The sequence below is a fragment of the Maniola jurtina genome, chromosome 4 (genome assembly GCF_905333055.1).
Source record: "Maniola jurtina chromosome 4, ilManJurt1.1, whole genome shotgun sequence".
Classification (NCBI taxonomy): domain Eukaryota; kingdom Metazoa; phylum Arthropoda; class Insecta; order Lepidoptera; family Nymphalidae; genus Maniola; species Maniola jurtina.
The window spans coordinates 13,667,347-13,688,889 of record NC_060032.1 but is presented as its reverse complement, the minus strand read 5'-3'; the positions used below and the strand labels follow the sequence as shown (position 1 = coordinate 13,688,889).

General features: G+C 34.6%; 1 protein-coding gene across 2 annotated transcripts; it reads right to left on the bottom strand.

The window, feature by feature from the left end:
* Nucleotides 1–263: 263 nt before the first annotated feature.
* Nucleotides 264–19,445, bottom strand: LOC123864228 (protein obstructor-E). 2 transcript variants are annotated; one of them, XM_045904514.1, is made up of 5 exons: nucleotides 19,338–19,445; nucleotides 6,542–6,751; nucleotides 4,230–4,418; nucleotides 3,667–3,877; nucleotides 264–1,270 (listed from the first exon to the last, which is right to left on the bottom strand). In XM_045904514.1, the coding sequence occupies exons 1-5, from the start codon at nucleotides 19,381–19,383 to the stop codon at nucleotides 1,216–1,218; spliced, it is 711 nt and encodes a 236-aa protein (XP_045760470.1). In that variant the 5' UTR covers nucleotides 19,384–19,445; the 3' UTR covers nucleotides 264–1,215. The 2 variants fall into 2 exon arrangements, with proteins under 2 accessions (XP_045760470.1, XP_045760469.1); XM_045904513.1 differs by lacking the exon at nucleotides 264–1,270 and adding an exon at nucleotides 1,947–2,691.
* Between the last annotated feature and the right edge of the window lie 2,098 nt (nucleotides 19,446–21,543).

The following is a 21,543-nucleotide window of genomic DNA, read 5'->3' as shown; positions in this document are numbered from 1 at the left end:
TCCAAGGTAAAAAATTGAATGTCCACACAGTGTACCTAGATACTTTACGATCGTGAAAATATCATCAAAATTTGTTGAAAGATTTTTTATTAGGTACATACCTGGATTAAGACTTTAAATATTTTAATGTTTAAATACCAAATATGTCCCGAAAGCAAATGTAAAAAGTAATTCTTGAAGGTTTAATAGTTGGTAGTAGGTATTTCTGAGACTCTCTTTTTGTCTTAGTTTTAAATGTCGGGGGAAAAATGGTACCCAAAACATTATTATTAAAAACTTTATTTACACTAATCCATGAAAATTAACTTAACTCTATCTTAAAACTAAAGTTAAATGACTAAATTATTTCATTTCGACACAGCACCTACTGGTGTAGTGGTACTATGTCAAAGTAATTAAAGTGATAGTTCATTTATTTTTTGGCAGCAATTAAATGAAATTTAATTTTTTGTCAAAAACAGACTACAGTTTTTAGAGAGTACAAAACGTTAAAGACTTTGAAAATAAAAGTCTTTTAACTTTAAAACAAACCTACTCGAGCGCCTCTTCAGACAGACCATGAAATCTATAACTTGGACTTAGTGAGCGATTTGCATGACATGGCATAATAAAACAGCACAAAGTTACATGTAGGTACCGAAACAAAATCATAAGGCCTTTAAAAACTACATATATTTCTCCTATGTACACTATCTAGTAAAACCATAAAATATACAGAAGTAAATGCCATTTATTTTAAAGTCAGACTTCAAAATAAACACTTAGAATCATTGATAAACCCTAATGGTAGACAAATCTATTTTTGGATAAGTATAATTATGGCTATCAATAATTTTATCAACCTACACTTTTCCTCATATTCAACCAAGTTGTTTACAATATCTCATCTTGGGTTGACTTTGACTGAGTAACGGTTTATATTTTTTGTACATATCGACGATGCGATACCCATTGAGTATTCATTATTTATCATATCCTATACGCTTCACTGCAAATCGCTCACGTGAGACATCATGGAATATTCTTGAATCACAACACTACATTTCAAAACAAAAAGAATGACGAGTAAAAGACTTTTAAAATAACATTTGAACATATTTTGTATAGCGCAATAAATATTATTAAATTAACCGGTTTTTTAAGAAGAGGCCTTCACTATTTCAGCAAGTCGAAAGGGTTAAGCTTCAGTCTGTCCTTCGAGTTGCTCCTTGACATTCAGAATCCCAACTTTTTGAGTGCCTTTAGGTCCACGTCACCGTAGTAGTCCTCGCTGTAACACAATCGAAAAATGTCACAATACATACAAGTAACGAAAAGTATAAATATTAATTCATGAAAAATATTGTAAAAAATTAAGTAGGATAGCTTTTATTCTTAATCTTGTGAAAGACAGGAGTATTGGTACTTCCTAAATTTACTAGCGTTTATAATAAGAATCCGTTTAGAAGATTTGTTGTAAGTTGCGTGTACATATTAATATAATATAATTTAATAGATATTACCACAGTGAATTTTGAGTTAGACATGAACAATCGTGGTAATTCATCTAACAAATTCAAACCCTAAACTGATAAGTGTTAGATGAAAGTTTTGAAAAAAAAAACTATTTTTCTACAGAGAATAGGTATGTCTAAACGATTACCAATATAACGAAAAGTCCTAAAATCTAAAGCAAAAAGAAAAACCATAATATTATAGTTACCTTTAATTACCAAAACAGTCAATCGTTTTGGTGATGATGCAAAAGACTGCCAGGTTATAGTTACTAAAGATGATTATATACAAATACAAGAAAACAAGAAATTACTGTAAGAGACAAGATAGTAAGAAAATGTTATTAGAAAGTGAATGCAATAAAAATAGGAGACAGAGTGCTCGTGAAAGTAAAATTGTTACCAGGAGACACCGGACATTGTGCAACTCTAGCAGATCAAAAAACAGTTTAGTTTTTATATATTTTGTTTATTTTATCACTAAAAATAAAACTTAAGTATTACAGTTTCTATACCAAACAACAACACTCAGTCGAAGTGAGTTACTTCAGTACGTAAGATATTTACAAGGTCGTGGCTGTTGCAATTGGAATGTCGAATGGAATCATGTCCTGTTACATCGTTCAACATTGAAAATCCTAAACATAAATGCAAACCTATCGTCGACATTAATTCCGACTTGAAAAAACAATAACGCGGCAATTCGATCGGTCGTTTCTACCTAACAGGACGCTACCAAAACTAAATACAAATTAAAAAATAAATATTGCTAGCGTTGTTTTTTTTTACTAACTCTCTAACCTGGCTCGTGAAACTGATATTAAAGGCTACAACGAAAAAGTATTTGGCAACTGGAAATGAATACAAATCAAATTGGCTTCACTCACTTAAAATACGAATTTGAACCTGGAGTTAGGTCAGCGCACACCAAAAGCAATAAATCTTTAATCTGATCAATAGATACTTTTAAACTCTACCGAAAGCGAAATTGATTTGTTGCGCGTGGTGTGCGGTGACAAAGTTGAAGTTGTGAGTATTAAAAGGTTTAAGGTGGGAGTAGAGTATTTAGTTTTCTTTTTGGGGTCGGGGTTTGAGCTGCTTGGGCGGCACGACGCGGGACTGGCCGTTGCTCTGGAGCCCGGCGAGCAGCTCGCTCTTGCGGATAGCCTTCAGATCCAAGTCTCCGTAGTAGTCTTCACTGAAAATGTACGCCAACCTTACTACCTCTCTCTCTTCTACCCTCTAAATCGTTTTAAAACTAAACTTAATATTTAATACATATATTTTCGCAAGCCGATATAAATGGATATCACAATTCCTAGCAACTTTTACTGCCTAGCTGTGACTAAGAATATCATTAATTGTGTAACAAGAACTCGTTAACAACGCTCAATACCAACTGAACTGCCTTGAAATGGCAACAAGAATATTAAAACTTTGCCGCTCGATTTATCAAGAACTTTATTTTTCTTTGCATTATTCAAGGTTTGGAAATATTTAAAGAATCTACAAAATTGATTTTTAATCAAAAAGTAATAATTCTGAGTAGGTATTTAAATTTTGGTATTGTGGCAAAAGACTTACTTACATAAAATATTTTTCACGATGAAGGAGTTTACTAGTTAATATTGTTGAAAAAACATTAACAAGCGAAATACTAAACTGTGTCAATGAGTGTACTAAAATGGTCATTACCATACTCCGGTAAATGCCAAGCGATATTTACCACAAAATATCCATTTTCAACATGAAAATAGGCAATGGGCAGGCGTTAAATTTCAGTTATAAAATGAAAATAAAAACTTGACCTTAATTTCCCCTAACGTATCGTGATGAATACACGAAAAAAAATTGGTAGCGAGCTTCAGTTCTTATATATTCGAAACATTTTATGAATTATTTAATAACTAATAATATTTACGCATTTAAAAATGAAATATTTAAAATTGAAAACGACGCTTTTGTAAAATTGACCTCTAAAGTGCAGATTGTTAGTCACAAGGAAAACATTTGGGTTACAAGGACATTATTGAATTGAAAATGTTATTGACTAGTTGAACAGCACCAGTGGTATGCAACTAGTGGTTTAGAAGTAAGAGTCCAAGTTACTTAGTCAAGACTGTTTTACTTGAACTAGAAGAAGAGTTCATGGTTAGAAGTGTTAAAAGCTTACCATCCGGGAACATCTTCGGGTTCCTCGCAGTTGCCAGTGCCGTCAGCGTCTCCGATCTTGAAGACGGTTCCGATGGGGCAACCGTATTCACGAGCTACTCCTTCTAAGCAGATATAGTATTTGCGGCAGTCTTCGGGGTGGGCGTGACGGCTGAAGGATCCAGCGTTGGCGATCTCTCCGGGGTTCGCACAAGAGAAACCATTGGCTACTTCTGGGAAAAACCAGAAAAAGTTACGTGAGTCAAGAGTTTGAGAAGGCGAAATGAAACGTAGGTACATGAGAAAGTTGTGCTGTTGGAGAGTAGGTTGAAAATACTGATGTAAAGATCTTCAGAGTCGGTCAGTTGTGCGATGTTCTTCTTATCTCCGGTGCATCAGTTGTAGAGTGCTTTTGTAGTAGATATAAATAAGATTATTATCGTAAATAACATTTAATTTTTGACTGACATGAATGCATGTTTAACATAATTTACTACTTTTGTTTAAAAAAAGAATTCTATAGTAACAGTAAAATCAGTTCCTTATTGCATATTATTTGATTTGAATTTAGAAATGTTTACGTACCCTCGGTTCTGCACTCAGGGACCTGGTCAGCCCACATGCACACGCGAGCTTCTCTGTCGTAGGCAAGACCAGGGCTGCACTGGTAGCGGGAAGCTTCTCCGTTCCAGCAGTTCCAGAAGACATCGCACTTGGTATCATCAGCGAAGATACCGTACAATCTCGCGCAGTGGGGAGTTCCGATTGGGGGCTCTATTGAAACAAAGTAACGTTAGAAGAATACAATTTTTTTTTAAATTTGTATTTCAGGCATCAACAGATTATTTTTTTAAATTAAAATGAGCGGGCGGGTCATCTGATGTTAAGTGATTACCGCCGCCCATGAACATTTGCAGCACCAGAGGAACCGCCAAATATGGAATAATATTACTATTTTGCTAGGTACCATAACGTACAAATATTTTTATTGACAATATATTCTTTCAAAGTTCCTACATATTATGTATGTGGGTCCACATCCCCATACAAACTTTGGAGATCCCGTTTGGATAGGAGAAAAATTATTAACAACATATATTTATACAATGATAAACAATTTAACCTTTACCTTTCGTATAATAATTAGGTTACCTCATACAAATATAGCAATCGTTACTTTATATGCTAGTCGCATGTATACTAATTAATGAAACCTGTTTGCTAATGCAATAACGAAGACGTATGCTTCAAAAGCTGCTAGTTCAAGGTTAGTAATTTTATTTTTGCCATAACAAATACTGGGCCCAAAAATTTCCTTAACGGCAGTCTCTCCGTCACTCGCTCCGTATAAACGTAGTTTTGTTCTCGTTTGAATATTAACCAAAGCAAACTCGATGTATTTTTTAGACACATTCTAGGAACTCATATCTTTGTTTGTTATTTGCCAGATTTCCATAAAAATAACCAGTTTCATTGTTTAAAGATTTGTATCTAAATTCATGAAACCATGTGACTTTGAAACCGAATTATACTTATTTGAACAAAATTTCAAAAGCACGTACAATTATGTACTTGTATTGTACGTATTCGTTCCTAGAACGTATAGCTACAAAGTTTCAGTGGTTAGTATTCAAATGAGAGCTAAACTACGTTTGTTTGGAGCGCACTACGAATAAACCTGTCTTTATGTGTCATGCTTATAAGGCTTAAGGTCTTCGCACATTTCAGAAACTTGATACCGACCCCATTACGACTCAACTCACAGTCAAGTCAGCATGTCGGGTAATTGCTAGTAGTTCTGTATTAATTGTAATTGAGATCGGAATTTACTATGCGCTCTAATTCAGCTTAATTTATCCGAAATGATAAAGATTTTCACTCACAGTTAAACATGGAAATGTGAACTGTTTGTCGTGTTCCTTAGTGTAGAATTTTCAATATTTAATTGAAAGTACCCATTTCTTTCAACGTCACATCGACCAAGTTAATCCACATCAATAATATAATTATACATTTCAATATTCCACCATTCAGACCACGGTATAGTGCTCATAAATATTCATGCTTTACTGTGAGTCGAGTCAAAGTAGAATCGACATCAAATCTGTGTAATGTGCGAAGATCTTTACACTAACTGAACGACCTTCGTACGTATCCTGGTAGTAACTACTACTTTGGATTCTCAAATGAATTATTATTATCATACAAATCCTTTAACTTTGACCGCAAACAATTTATTAAAATTGTAAAGCTTTTGTATAATAACATCCTTGCATAATTTATTGTCTTGATCTTTATAACAAAATCTATTCTCAGTGCTTCCGCATTTTGCACAAGGTCGAGCTTAGGTATGAGTTATTTCTAAGTATTCAAATCTAGGCGTCGTAGTTTTATGAATATAAATTAGGTATTTTATTATTAAAGAACCTACACCGACATTGAATTATTGTCTTAATACATTATCAAAATCAAAATCAAAAATTATTTATTCAAAGTACCTACCTAGTTATTATATGTACTCTTTTGTTTGTCAGATTTGTTAGATTTGAAAGATGATATAGTGGTGATAATTAATTACGCAAACTTCAAACTAAAGCTACGAGCCACATTATATGCTCAAGTACCTACCCACATAAAATCTTATATACAAAAGTTATATTAGTCCGTCTGTTCGTTACCTATGCGTTCGCGCATCGTTTTTCCGGTTAAATTGAAAGTTTGTATAGTTGTTGTCGGGACTTGCGAGAAGGTGTCTAACATAGAGTAGCGTTGCAACGCATTTCGGGCAATTGATAGTATTTCAATATTAACTGTGACTGATATCGGAATTTCCTGAGTGGATACTGTACGCTCTAATTTAGCTCAATTTATCCGAAATGACAAAGATTTTTACTCACCAAGTTGTGTTCTTTCACCGCACTCAACATTGTGGAGGTAGTCGCAGTTCTCAGTCAAGTATTTTGAGTCAGAGGCGTCGAAGGCGAGTCCATTGCCGCAGGTCTTCAGTTCGGCGACTCCGTTGTCACATTTCCAGTATTTGTCGCAAGAAATGTGGTGTGGGTAGAAGCCGTAGTCGTCTGGGCATTTGAAGTTTTCTTCGGCGAGCGCTGAACAAAAGAAAATACCTTGTTAATAAGCTATAGGCCTTATTATTGTAGCTAGATTTTACCTAACCCTAACTTAAAAAAAGAAGTTTCCCGAGCGCGTTTCCCATTGATCTCCATACAAAACGTTTCACATTTGAATATTAACCAATCTAATTCAGTAAAATTTTGTAGATGTCTAGTTTCAAAGTTCACGGTCTCCAAGATTTGAGGCCAAGTAACTTTAAAATTAAGTACACATTTTTTATTGGTTAATATTCTAATGCGAACCACACTACGATGATTTGGAGCTCGTTACGAATAAACTCCTCTAACGAATGAAACACTTCAATATTAGCGATGGAACGTCAGCCTTCAAATAGGATTACGTTATATGACGACACATGTTGGAGTTAATGCTATTTACATAGAGGTGTCTTCGTGAATTACAAGTAAAATTTCAAAAGAAACTACCACAGGGGTTTAGTCAAACGGTGATTAAAGCACGCAATCATTTTGCAATGTATACCGGTCGCCAGTAGGGCCGCTCTTTCTCCACGGAATGCCACGCGACAAACTCGTGTTGGGCAAGGTATGACTAGTTCAAGTTATTGGGTTACCTACTCTTTGTTATTCACACTCTATGCTTGTAGGTTTGTCAGAACCAAACGTACGTGGCTAGACGAGAAAATTCTCGTCTAAATTCGGTTTATCTGAACAAAGCATATACGTAATTGGGTAAGAAGTATGGTCTATTAATAAGGTAATTCAGATTTGAGCCCTAATCGAAAATCTTTGTTTAATCTGCTACAGGTATGACAAATTACTTTTAAAAAAATTCTAACAACTAATTCGTTAACTGAATATAATTTAAAGTCTACGTTACTCTATCTGATTCTTAGGTATTTTATCTAAAGAGAAGAGAGTAAAGATTTTCTTATAAGAAGAAATCCAGCTCGAAAAATGTGCCAAGTTCACATTTAAAATCAGATTATGATAAATCTACGTATGTAATCACTTGATGATGCCCTTTAATTTAAGTTTAATAAAATTAGATTAAAGTTTTCAAAGTCACGTCCGTGACCTTTAGTTTTTTTGGATAAAAAGTAGGTTATGCTACTCTATAGGTATTTAACTAAATGCATGAAACAATTCACGTTTATCTTTTGTTTCGTTGTGATGTGATTGAAGAGCAAACCAACCAAAAAACATGCTTTCTTATAATCTTTTTCTTGTAATATGAGAAGCGATAGGTTTGTACATTGTAGTTGAGTTAAATCAAACCAAAACTTATTTCAGGTAATAGTGTACAACTAAATAATTCGACTTAGTGTTTTTAGTTTTTACACAATGTTTGAATTTATGTAATGGACTGGTGTTAAATCGTAATCTTCCGAGTAATGTGTGAATGAATAAAAATACTATAAAGGAAGAACAAGTTTCAACACCTGTAAAGCATCCACCTCATTTGGATGTTATGTCATGTGTGTCACCAGCCGGTCGTCGGTACCAGTTGACATTTGCGACTAACCAACCGCGAAGAACATCCTGGTTATTTCGTAATTTACTCTCACACTATCTTCACATCATTACTTGGCGTTTGTGATGAAGCGGAAATTACTTATGAATATCCTTCTATAATCTACTAGACAATGTTCGTGATTTCGTCCGCGTGGATTTAGGTTTTTAAAACTCCCGCTCTCTCTTTTGATTTGCCGGAATAAAAAGTAGTCCAAGTCCATCTCAGGATGCAAACTTTCTCTGTACGAAGTAGATGTGCAACTTTATCGTGATTAATATATAACTGTATAGTAAGAAGAAGGTTAAATTTTGAAATAAATACTGGATAGGTCATTTATATAAAACTGCTTTTCCGCGAGGAATATGCTTACAGGTTGCACAGAATTATATGTAATACTACATTTTGATAGCTACTCTCATTTCAGCTCTTCTAAAATATAATATTTAATGAATTTAGCTACCTGAAACTGGAAAGGATCCTTTTGGTGAGGTCACATACACTCCTTGCTACGCATTCTCGCAAAACAAAGGAAAATTTCCAACATGAGAGGCAGGTAAAAGGTATGTACAAAAATCGCAAGAGCAATTTTCATTGTTTCAGCCCGTTCAAGCGAAAGCGTACCGTGACCCATATTCCCAAGGTAAATTAGTAGCGTAATTAGCAATCTTGTGTGCGCGGTGAAGATTTACGCAAGCACCCGACACCGGAGCCCGGCTGGTCGTGCGCTCACGCCGCGCCGCCTGTGTGTATGACATGACCACAGAACTGTGCCCACACAAAACATTGTATAACAGTAGCAGGTGGTTGTTATTTATGACCTGCAGTCACACCATTGCCTCTGTTAAACTAATCATCAAGAAAGATCCTTTCCATTTTCAGGTAGCTAAACGCATTACAGATTATATTTTAGAAGAGCTATTGTAAGTATTACATACAAATTCTGGGCTACCCCGTATAAGCACATTCCTGGCGGAAAAGCAATTTTATATAAATGTTCTTCATTTTAAAATCTAACCTTCTTCTTTCTATCGAGTTATAATATAATCACTCTTCCTTTCCCGATTTCAGTAGGTTTTTCCAGAATGAGAAAAATTTGACCACAGTCCAAGTGCGGGTTGGCAGATTTTACACATCTTTGAGAACATTATGGAAAACTCTCAGGGGTCCTGATGTGACCTACTAAAAGCCATAAAGCAAAATGAGAAGAGAACAAACACATCTCATTCTGAGAGGAGACCAGTCCTCAGTAGTGAGGTGGTGATGGATTGATCATGATGATGATGATGATAAGGTATAATACCTGACAAGAACATAATATATGTGTAGTATAAATACTTAGTTAAGTATATAAAATTTTGTCAATTGAAACCGTGCTCTACTTAAAATAAAACAAAATCTACAAAAGCGATTGTTTCTCTCTCAAAGTTATGCATAACGAATGAAAATACTTTTTAATATAGCATAATAATAAATAGACTTCTAGGTTATTGGAACTTATTTAACGAAAAACGGCCTTCTGTATAATCAACAAGAGAGTTTTTGCTAGGTTTTCTAACATTACATAAACGCCTTTTCTTTATAAAATAACAATGAAAAAAATGTCGTAATGATATCGAGATCAAGACAATCTTGGCAAATATGTTCACACAAAACATATATATTACATAAATCGATTATTACGTAAATATTATTTAATATTAAGGCCGTAAACTGCGAAGTAGTACAGGTGAAAGCCCAAAATTGACCTACCAAACGAGTTCGTGGGCGGGACTTTCGATTTCGTTAACATACTGCGCGAGCGCATCTCGTTATCAAATCTCCGATGACGATTGACCTTTAGTCGTAATAAAAATAAGCCAGTTGCTTAAATATTAAATGTTATCTATTTATTAGGGTTCCGTACCCGATGAAAACCAATGGGACCCCATTTCTAAGCCTCCGCTGTCCGTCCGTCTGTCTATCTGTCTGTCACTAAGCTGAATATCCATGAACCGTTATAGGTAGAGCGGTGAAAATTTCACTGAATTTGTAGGTATTTCTCTTACTATGTACGATATAGGCACAAATATTAAAAAATCTTAAAATGGCCGTCATGTAAATTAAAAAGTACATAATCTTGTACGATGGTAAGGATTTTTTGTGTGCAAGTCCAACCCGTACTTGACCAGTTTTTAATATTGAAATCTAATTAAAATTAATACGCTACATACATCAAAGTATATTGGATTATAAAGTTCATAGACTATTATAAATGAAAATGATAACCCTGACCTAAGCTCTGACCACGGTATTTTTGTACAGCTATTTCTAAATATTCGTAGCATTTATTTTATAAGGAAATCTGGTAGAAATCTGTTTCAAACAGCGTGTTCTCAGATAATTTAAATTTTAATCAAATTCAATATTCAATCTTTTGGATACCTACTTGACCTAATGGTGTCATCATTATTCAGATGATATATTACTTAGTTACCTACTTGAAACTGATATTTTCTTGTTCATAAATTATTTTATACTAGCTGATGCCCGCGACTTCACCCGCGTGGATTTAGGTTTTTCGAAATCCCGTGGGAACTCTTTGATTTTCCGGGATAAAAAGTAGCCTATGTGCTAATCCAGGATATTATCTATCTCCATTCCAAATTTCAGCCAAATCCGTCCAGTAGTTTTTGCGTGAAGGAGTAACAAACATACACACACACACACACACACACACACACACACACACACATACAAACTTTCGCCTTTATAATATTAGTGTGATCAAAGACACGTAGGTAAGCGGTATGAAATAAAGATTAATTTATCAATAATATACAAACAAAAATAACAATCTTGGTTTGCAATTATTGTGATGCAACATTAAAAATCTCATTAGATAACCGACAATATAAACTATTCTCGTGAAAGTGAAGTGTTTTCATCTTTTTGTGTGAAAAGCGACGTTTATGTTATTTAAATCACTCCATCTCCTCCATTCGCTCAGCATTCTTAGCGGTTTTTTTTAATTATTTCAATCTACCTAACTAATCTTGGCTTCGCACGGGTGGGCTTTCCTTTTCTATCGACTAAATGAGATTTTTTTATAAAACAAACCTTCCTAGTTAAAATCGCGAAAGTTGTACCTCAATAGGTACACTACAGAAAAGAGCTGATAACTTTCAAACCGCTGAACCGATTATCTTGGATTATAGCTAAGAACACTTTCGATCAAGCCACCTTTCAAACAAAAAAAACTAAATTAAAATCGGTTCATCAGTTTAGGAGCTACGATGCCACAGACAGATACACAAATACACACGTCAAACTTATAAAACCCCTCTTTTTGTGTCGGGAGTTAAAAAATACTTAGGTATGGTATTTTTGTTAAACATAAAATGATTATAATTAATTCGGCTTTAAGAGACAGAAATGAATACACAGACAACCACGAAATCTGACTTTGTTTTATACTATTCTGAGGTTAGAAATATCAATAAAAACCCCCTATTATTTTGAAGTTAGTCAAGTGTTATTCACAATTGTTAGAGTTGGTAACAAAATAACTAAATATTCATGATCAAGCTATTGTATTCCAAGAAGAATTGGTCATAATTTTTTTGTATCAAAAATTACGAAATTATAAACTGCACAGCAAAACAAACACTGTTTTTATTATCTCATCCATAATAATTTTTATCATTATATTAATTCTTTATTTTGGATATCGTTGGAAGATAACCATCTCGTTGGTCCAACGACATCAACAAGTTTACGAGAAAAACTTAGAGGCTCGCCCGCAAATAAAAAGAATGGCGGGCGCAAAGATATCCAAGAATAGATAAATAAAAGCTAATGAAGAAGAAGACTTTTATTCCACTAATTTATTTCGAAAAGGAAGTTGCTAAAGTAATATGCGTAATTGTATGTTGCATTATACTTAGTCAACTATTACAACATGGCTAATTTAATTTTTCGCACGACTACGATAAGTTATTTCGTGGTGTAAATATTTTATTTTTACCATATTTCTAAATCTTGAATATAAAGCTTTAATTACTATACAAGTACTACATAATTACTTAATTATGACATTTTATAACGAACTAGCTGTTGCCTGACCTATGCGTTACAATCAGTTGCAATGTGACTCGCCAGGTGCTATGTGAGAAACCTTTACGCAAGTGTCAATAACAACTGCACAAAGCTTAAATACAAATGGATAAGCGTTGCATGAACGCATAGATTACGAAAAAATACAGTAACCTTGATTCTTATATACTATGCATAGATGAGACTAATTAATAATAATTTTATAAAGCTTACAGTCTGTGTATAAGACTGTAAGAGATGGGAAGTATGTAATAAAACTTTATGTATTTCATACTATCGGAATTCAGATCGATTTTGCGTGGGTTTTCGTACATTAAGATAACGCGTGGTGGATCTAAAGAATAAAAATAACACAACACAATACAAGGGCCGGCGGCGTGAGGTTATATCGTTGGCTGAAGGACAGACAATCTCCACCAAGTAATGCCACGTTTAAGCTCAAGATGCTTTTGTAATTGAATTACACGCTATTATTTATAGACGGACATACGTGCTGCGGCCTGCGATTACAATTTAAATGCTGTGTCGTGTAATGACTTATTAATGTGTCGCATTCAACTCTATTCAATGTAACTGGAGCTTTGTGAATAGTTACTTGATGAGTAATCCAAGAAACTTATTCGATTTAAGTAAATCGTGCTTAGGTATTTCTGTTATTTTGCATATAGCTAGAGAAAGCATTTTGAACGCCTATTAACGACATAATCTAGTTGATAGTCCTACAAACTCATCAACACGCAGAACTAGAAAGCTGTGCACCGAGATTCTCTTTATAAGTAGATTTGAACTGAATTTTTCAAAATTCCCGCGGGATAGAGAATCAACTGGTTTCGAATTTTCACCGAAAGAAGCCACGGGCTATACCAGGCTAGTGTAAGATAAAACACACAAACTAAGAATGGCTGGCAATCTATGATAGGGGATAGCCGCTTCGGAAACTGCTTATCTGCGACTGAATGTTAGCACTCAGTCAGTTTTAAATAATGATTACTTAATTTAATTTTTTCAATAAGGACCTATAAAATGTTTGAATAACATAATAATACCTAGTGCTATGCTCAAATACACGCAAGAGTTTCACGGAAGAGAACAAAACACACTCATATCATCGTGTAAGAAAAATTCTTAATTCCAACCTTCAAAAACGATGCATTGTTGACTACGGCTATCGTGGTTGTAAACAATAAAAAATTCGTATAGAAACAACAATCAAACTTCCTCTGCATTGTGTTGGTGTAAAGGTGCTAATTACAAATCATTTCTTGTTAGACGGCTAATGATAAGAGAAACACAAAGTTTTAGGAAACTACTACACGGAATCTCAAGGTTTTTAAAACAGGCTTAAGGGACCTATCGTATAGTTAAAATATCTATAGTAAAGCATTTAAAAATATACATTCCATGCTAAATGCAAATTATACACTGAGAAGATTGAAAACAGCGATGATTTTTCTGCCAATATATGGCAGGCTACCACTTTCAGTTTTTTGATTCCTAGATCGCAGATTATTACAACCATTCGTATTAGAATATTTCTTCTTCAGGAAAGATTAATATTATAGTTACTAGGTGATGCCAGAGACTTCGACCACGTGGATTTAGATTTTTTTTAAATCCCAGAGCCCTTTTTTCTCAGGATAAAAAGTCATCCTCTAAGTCTATGCAAAAAATCCCGTCGATCATTTGCTCTATTTTCTATCTATTTAAGGTCAGACCAACAAATACTTTTGCATTTTTAATGGATAGAATATGCAAGAGAATAGAGTTTTCTATAGCATAATGTGTTTATCATCAGATTGCATACAAGATAAACATAATATTCGATAGCTTGCGCACTCAAGCAGTATAACAATCATTTTCACCGAGTTTTCTTTCTTCTTGAGAAATTCACACACGCACCGCGAGCCTGGATAATTGAATACCTTCACGCAATAATAAGTTTATGAATATTTAATTGCTACGATCGTAAAATTTCGCGATCAATTTGATTTGTAAACGCACAGCCCAAATTGCCTTTCGCTGTTAATAAGTGTAATTAATCTGTACATTTCAAAATCTATAACTATAAAGCACTTAAGCATTCAACTATCATGTACATAAGATAGGTACTGATAAACAGCAAGACCACATGATAATCTCTATCGGCAGAAATTAATATTTAATCCGTCTATCTTTAATCTGTAGATAAATTACCAAGCGACGATGTTACTTGTATGCCAAATAAGACCATATTATAATTTTTGACAAATAACAGCGTTGTAACTTATATACAGATTACAGACAGATTGGCTATTAATTTCGGTCGTATGTTAATACCGATTAAGGTCAAGTTTCATAAAATATTTACGCAACCATAAAATCCAAACTGTAATATGCGCTATTGCAATCAGACTTAAGAAAATCCTAGAAAATTACTCTTTTTGTAATTATTTTACTATATTTGTGAAATAAGAAGCTGACGTTTCGCAAAACTACGCAGTGTATTCGTGTGAACTGGGTACGTGCCAGAAATGCACAAACAATGGTTAAAACTCTACACTGACTCTAACCAATGGAGGAACACCGTCCTGTCAAGACGAGCGACAATTTGAATTCTATTAAGGCGCATTTTCACTAGGCGACATGTCGCAGATACTTGTCGTTCGACATTCACGTAGTTGTCTCTGTAAAAGTTGTGGGACAATTGTCCCGCGACATATGACTCGTTCTCATTGGCCAGTCGTGATCAGTATGTCGCCCGAGGAAGTAGTGCTGTTTAGTGCAGTGGAACACAAAGCGACACACGTTCTCACCACTCAAAGCCTGTCCGGCGATTGTCGAGGGACACGAAGGTCGCGCGCGTCGACGCTCGCAGACCATCGACTAGCGACAAGTTGCGCGACACGTAAATGTCCCAAGCGACGTCGGACGACGTCGGGCGACACGGCGCGGGACACGTGAATTTCGTGTCGAGCGACAGAGTCGCGCAACAAATGTCCCCTAGTGAAAATGCGGCTTTACTGTTTCATAATAACTTTTGCCTTGCATACAATTCTTTGAAATGGATGCAATTGTTACATGTGCATTACAAAACTTTAGTAGCTACAATGAAATTGTTTTAGTATAAAGAACAATTGATGGAACTATACAAGCTTAGAATATAAATGTTTATTTTAATTTTCATTAGCATTCCTATTTATTGATAAATCCTGAATATCGATCGAGCGTCGTTGATCAGGAAGCTGTCTACAACAAAATACTTTAAAACTAACTACTACTAGATTAGATACTGTGCTTAAAAATTATTCGGATTCCTAGGAGCATAATTTAGTGCACCAAAAATGATTTTCATCATTTTCTTTCATGAGTTTTATTTTGACTTATTTATGCATACCTATACTGAATTGCATACCTATACTGAATTGCAGCCAATTGAAAATTTCAAAAAAAATCGATAATCATTCAAAAATTTAATTAGTAGGTATGTAAAGTTGACTATAAAAATGTGGAACTTACCTACACAGAAAATATATTATGAATGATATACTAAGTCAAGTTTCATCATACTATCATTACTAATTTTGACCACCAATATAACCTTTTTTATCAGAAATAGAATTAATTAAGTAGAAAGATTTTCGCTGATAAAAATCAACGATTGGTTCGGAATGCCTGACTTTCTTTTTCTTACTAAAACCTTTTAACCTTATGTACGAAGTGCTTTATTAAATAACAGATAATCTACTAATCGAGAAAGCAGCAATGAATTCACTTGTACAATAATATCGAAATCACTTGGTTTTACATTAACTTCGCAACAAATAACAGACATTAGCGAAAGATCTATTGAGAAAATGACATAATTACCGATCAATACAACTTTCGCTTGAAACATGCTAAGTGGAAAATTAGCTCTATACAACCAAACTTTGTTAAATCCATTTGACAAGGTAATTATTAGTTTTTTGTGACGAAGCTGACGTCAGATAAATTATAAGCTATATAGCTATACCTACTACAGCCTAAAGATAGACTTCATACCCTCGATAAACGACGACTTCTAGACACAACAGTCTGCAGGGTCGCAGGATGAAAACGAGGGAGGGATTAGTTCCGGTATCCATTTAAATGGGTTTTTATTCAGATACAGGTTAGCCTTTGATGGTAAGTGATGATGCAGTTTAAGGTGGAAGCGGGCTAACTTGGAAGGGGAATGGCAGTTTTTATTACACCTTTGGTTCTACACGCCATTGTACCGGAACGCTAAATCGGCACGGCATTGCCGGTAGAGTGGTAACAAGCCACGGCCGAACTTCAAAGTCTCCCACCAGACCAGACCAGAGCTTAAGAAATTATAAAATTCTAATCCCCTACCGGGAATCGAACCCGGGACCTCTTACTGTATTATTTACGTTATGGCTATACCAACACATTTATGTAGATATACATTAAGTAGGTATTAGTCATTAGAAAACTGTATGAGTCTAGATTCATTACGAAAAATAATTAATTGCCAATGCCAAATAATCAATTAAGGATATCCTTCAATTTTGCACTATTTTCATTTTATTTTCAAATATCCGATACTAAACAATGACGCATATAGGTATGTACTACGAACTTATCTCTATTTACATTATTTGAGTTTTTAGTCTATGTTCGGAATTTTTTGATTCATCATCAGGATCGTCATATCAGCATGTGGACGTCCATCATTGGATATAACATGCTTTCCCAAATGAAAACCACCACACTCTATGCTCATCCTTTGCCAGCCAACTACTTCTTGCAACCCTCTTTATGTCATCTATCCATTGTGCTGGAGAGTGCACTACTACGTTTACTAGTTCGCGGTTTCCACTCCAGGACTCAGCTCCAACGGCTATCGCCCCTACGATAAGTATGGATTGCCCACTACCAGTTCAGTTTGCTGATGGGTTGGGCTATATCGGTGACCTTGATTCCCCTGCGGATATCCTTGTTCTGGATCTTATCTTTCAGGAAGACGCCTTAAATAGCTATTATCTTCAGCGGTATTGAAGCGGTATTCTCGCTGAGCGGTATTGAATTTGTGTCTTTGTTTCAGCGCCATGAGTTATGACGGTAAGGGAGAACTGGTTATAGGCTTTCGATTATTTTTTGATTATTTGAGAAAAAATAGGGATATAAAAAGATTTTTATAAAGACATCTTTAATTTTATATTTGGAAAATAAATGTTGTCGTGGGTGTGCAAGGTCAACTTTTTACCGGGTCGGGTACTTCTTTGAAGGCGTGGATTCGAATCCTACTTTTGATATTGTGTTTTATCTCTTCTTTATTTCTTTTACGATAAAAAGAGGGATAATAAACATAGACAATAGATAACATAGACTATGGAATAATTACTAACGATGAGTTTGATACAACAATGCCACCGAATCAGAGGTTTTTCATTCATTTAAAATTCTTACCCACACGGAAATAGTAGCATTAAACCTTATCTCTGCCCCAGATTCGACGAAAAGTTTTCTCGATACGCCATACGGAGATCATAGTATATATATCTTATATCACACATGCCCACCCAATATTCGTGTTATGCAACTTAAAGTGTAGGTTAGAAAGCTAATGGGGACGTTAGCATTAATTGCTACATACATTACGTTGGCGTTCCATTGAGATGAAATAAAACCAAATACATATTATTCTTCTTAATTAGCATAATATGCTGACATAACACCTATGGCCTATGCTATTAATATTTGACCTTTGTTATTTATAAATGTTAATTGTTACAAGTAACACTTCCGCACTATATCGTCATTGTATTGGCAAACTCTAACTCAAACATATTATATATGCGACAGTATATTGTTGGTTGGTTTGTCCTTCAATCACGTCGTAACAGAGCAATGCATCATCGTGGTTTTATTTTATATTGCATGGTATAGTTAAAGATCTAGAGAGTGTCACTCTACAGGAAAATCAAAGAGTACCCTGATGATTTTTGAGAACCTACATCGACGGGGGCCAAGTCGCGGGCATCAGCTAGTATTGCAATATAAAATAAATGTAATGTGATTTTATGGTAAAAACTAGTCATTTATAAATATTACATTAAGTGTGATTAGATCTATGTTATTGACAATTTATTATTAGGTATTTCTGAAATTTATGAAAAAACACTGCAAAAACATATACTTATTTTTGGCGTCTTCTTTTAAATTGAAGTTATAAGGTACTGTCTAATTGTTACGCAAGTTTTCGATTTATCACTTTAAATTGATATAAAACAAGTTAGCATTGATTGCTTCAATTGTATTTCCGAGATTACGAAGAAAATATTTATAACAAATAGGTAGTTACCGGAAAAGAAGTGAAAGTGGTCCGTTACAGATTTTCGATCAATCTATGTGGCTTTCATTCATAATACTATATTGTGTTATAACTATTACATTATTATTATAATAGAGACGGAAAGGCGGGCGGATATTACAATGCAAGTGAGATGTCGTAATCAAAAAGTGCCATAGATATGTTATGGTGTTAACAAAACTATTCAATAAGTGTTTTCTATACTATAATTAATACTAATAAACAATTTTTTTCTATATACAATAAAAAATGCTCAGAAGATATAAAAATAAAGAAATTTAATCAGATAAAAATGAAAAAGCATTATTAAAATTTTTAACTTAAAGTATTAAACATGATTTAATATAATTGTATCTTTAAAATCAAGTAAAGGGGATAAGCATAAAAATAGTGGTAACGGTTATGTTATAACGTAATTGAAAAACAAACACATAGGTATGGCACTCCAAAAGAACGAATGAAGGCAGCGAATTAACTGCAATTTCTATTCCCAGCACTTGCAGCGCAATGCAACCAGTGTGGAAACCAATATCGATAACACTTGGGCAGCTTTCGCGCTCCCTACCGCGGCCGCATACTAACACAATGTACCAGATCCTTCACTACACTATACAGGAATCCGCTCGCCTCGCCGCACCCTAAATATTTCAAATTCTACGTACCCACGCCGAGGGCGGCTGCTAGCACTAATAAACACCGTGAATTCATGGTTAAACAATAAGTCCTTGCACGAGAGTAGTGGACACTGTAACGTTCTAGCACACACTGCGGGCGGGTGAATGGGCGGTTGAGGCTTTTATATCGGGAAGCCGAATACGGTGTACGGCCGGAGAAAAGCGACGTCAGCGCCCGCGCCGGCCCCGCGCTCCCCATACAAGCACCGGGTTCCTACTATCCTGACACTACCGAGCTTCGTTTCGGGAAATTCAGGTACTTCTAGTTTCCACTATGTCAATGGTAATTTTCTTCCAGCTTCCTTTCAGCTTATTCATCCCTTATCTATCCTAAATAACGACGATAGACAGTCTCCTCTAATACAGTTTTATTTGCCGTTCAGTTTTTCGCCTGATTTCCAAATTAACAAACACCATAATTTTCCCAAATAGCCAGTTATGACTATTTATTTATCCCTTAGCCTAAACAAAATTCTGATAAGTAACCAAAATTGTATGCATCCAAAATATTAACTTGTAATTTAGATTCGCATATTTTCAGTACTTCCTTATATTTTAGTGCATGTTATTATACAAACATTTTATATTTAAATAGAGTTATCCAATTTTTTCTTATTATACTTATATTTTAATGCATTTAGAAGCAAGCAAGAAGAATTGGAATAATTTAAATATTATAACGATTCAAAATTTAAATACAATATAATATATACTATTTTACATATTTTTTTATACGCAGTCTTTTTATAATAAGATTGCTAATAATAAAGTTGCGTTCCGCGCGTCTTGCAGTGCATTTTATATTTTGGTGGATTTCATTTCCTTATGAAAAATTGGTCACACGTATTTATCCATGATTCATCAGAGCATTTACATGATTCTTTAAAAAGAACAACCTGCGCTGCGAAGGCGAAAGTGTTTTCTTGCGGTACATACGAGCATATTATCAAGATAAATAAGACATACCTACCCATATAATGTATCGCATATTAAATCAATGACCGTCGGATTATAAGCCTTCGATGGAATATGGTAACTTGTTTAAAGGAAGAACTTTTAATCAAACGGGTCTCGAGGCAGGAATTTATCAATAGAAACTTTTTTTTCTAAGTATCAGTAACCTAAGTAATTAAAATAGTTTGTAAGATTTTCTTAATCAGGTGTCAATCAATTTGGCACGATTTTTCTCACAAGGTCCTTATTAAGGGATTCCTTGAATTATCACATCATATTAGGGGATTCTTGAAATAAAAATGCGGAAGCTCTCCGCGCACTTATCAGTAATCAGAATGTCAGTAGTATAGCTTAACGTGCTCTCCGGGCACGGAGAAAAGGCAAAGATCCAATCTTTACCTTTAAAATTGGTCACCCATCCAGTACAGACCTGGGTCAAAGTTGCTTAATCCTATTCGATATAATAATATTATGTGTTCTGTCGCAATTAGGTCACGATATGTTACGTTCATATATTACATGGCGTATGCGATGCATGCTCGGTGATGTGTAAGATAGAAGATGAAAACGCACAAGAATAGAAGAGATAGTGCGCTATGAATGTGACCAAAGGGTCCTAATTTTAAGTCTCACTCAATTTAAATACGTACTCTTAACATTCTTTTTTACACATAATATTATTTTATCATTGCCACCTACGGGTTTTCTTACGTACATCTAAATTGCAAAGTTCATGACCTCGATTATACAGATGCTTAAGAGATGCTATTTAAAGTGCATCATGCATATGCATGAATTTAAAATATTATAATTAAGAATGTATTTAGAGCATGCTTGACATTCAACTGTCACTTTTGCCAGTATTGGAAAATATACGTAACTATAATAGTAGCGTTAATTTTGATTCCATTCTGTAGACCACAATATTCATCCTTTCTTCTTAAAAACTAATTCACTCTAGCAGGCTCCCGGTATTTATTTTTACTGCTTTCTCTCTACATCGTACCTATTGCTCACTGCTGAGAGTCGTTGCCCCTTCTTCTAATTGTCTTGGGATAATTAGGTATTATGCCATGAGTTCTCAGATCCTTCATGTTCCAATATATGATATTTTTAGAACTATGCTATTTTTTAGATTCATTGAACCTTTGTACACGATTGGGCGAGCACATCTGATGGAGAGTAATAATGTAGCCTTAAATGTAGGACGTGCCTAAAGACACCTATTTAATTTTTATAC

Excerpts from the sequence above, each read along its gene's own strand:
- LOC123864228 (XM_045904513.1), bottom strand. The coding sequence starts at position 19,383 with ATGAATTCACGGTGTTTATTAGTGCTAGCAGCCGCCCTCGGCGTGG. Across the intron at positions 6,752-19,337 it reads AGCAGCCGCCCTCGGCGTGG|CGCTCGCCGAAGAAAACTTC; the intron begins GTACGTAGAATT and ends TCTTTTGTTCAG. Across the intron at positions 3,878-4,229 it reads CCCTGAGTGCAGAACCGAGG|AAGTAGCCAATGGTTTCTCT; the intron begins GTACGTAAACAT and ends GGTTTTTCCCAG.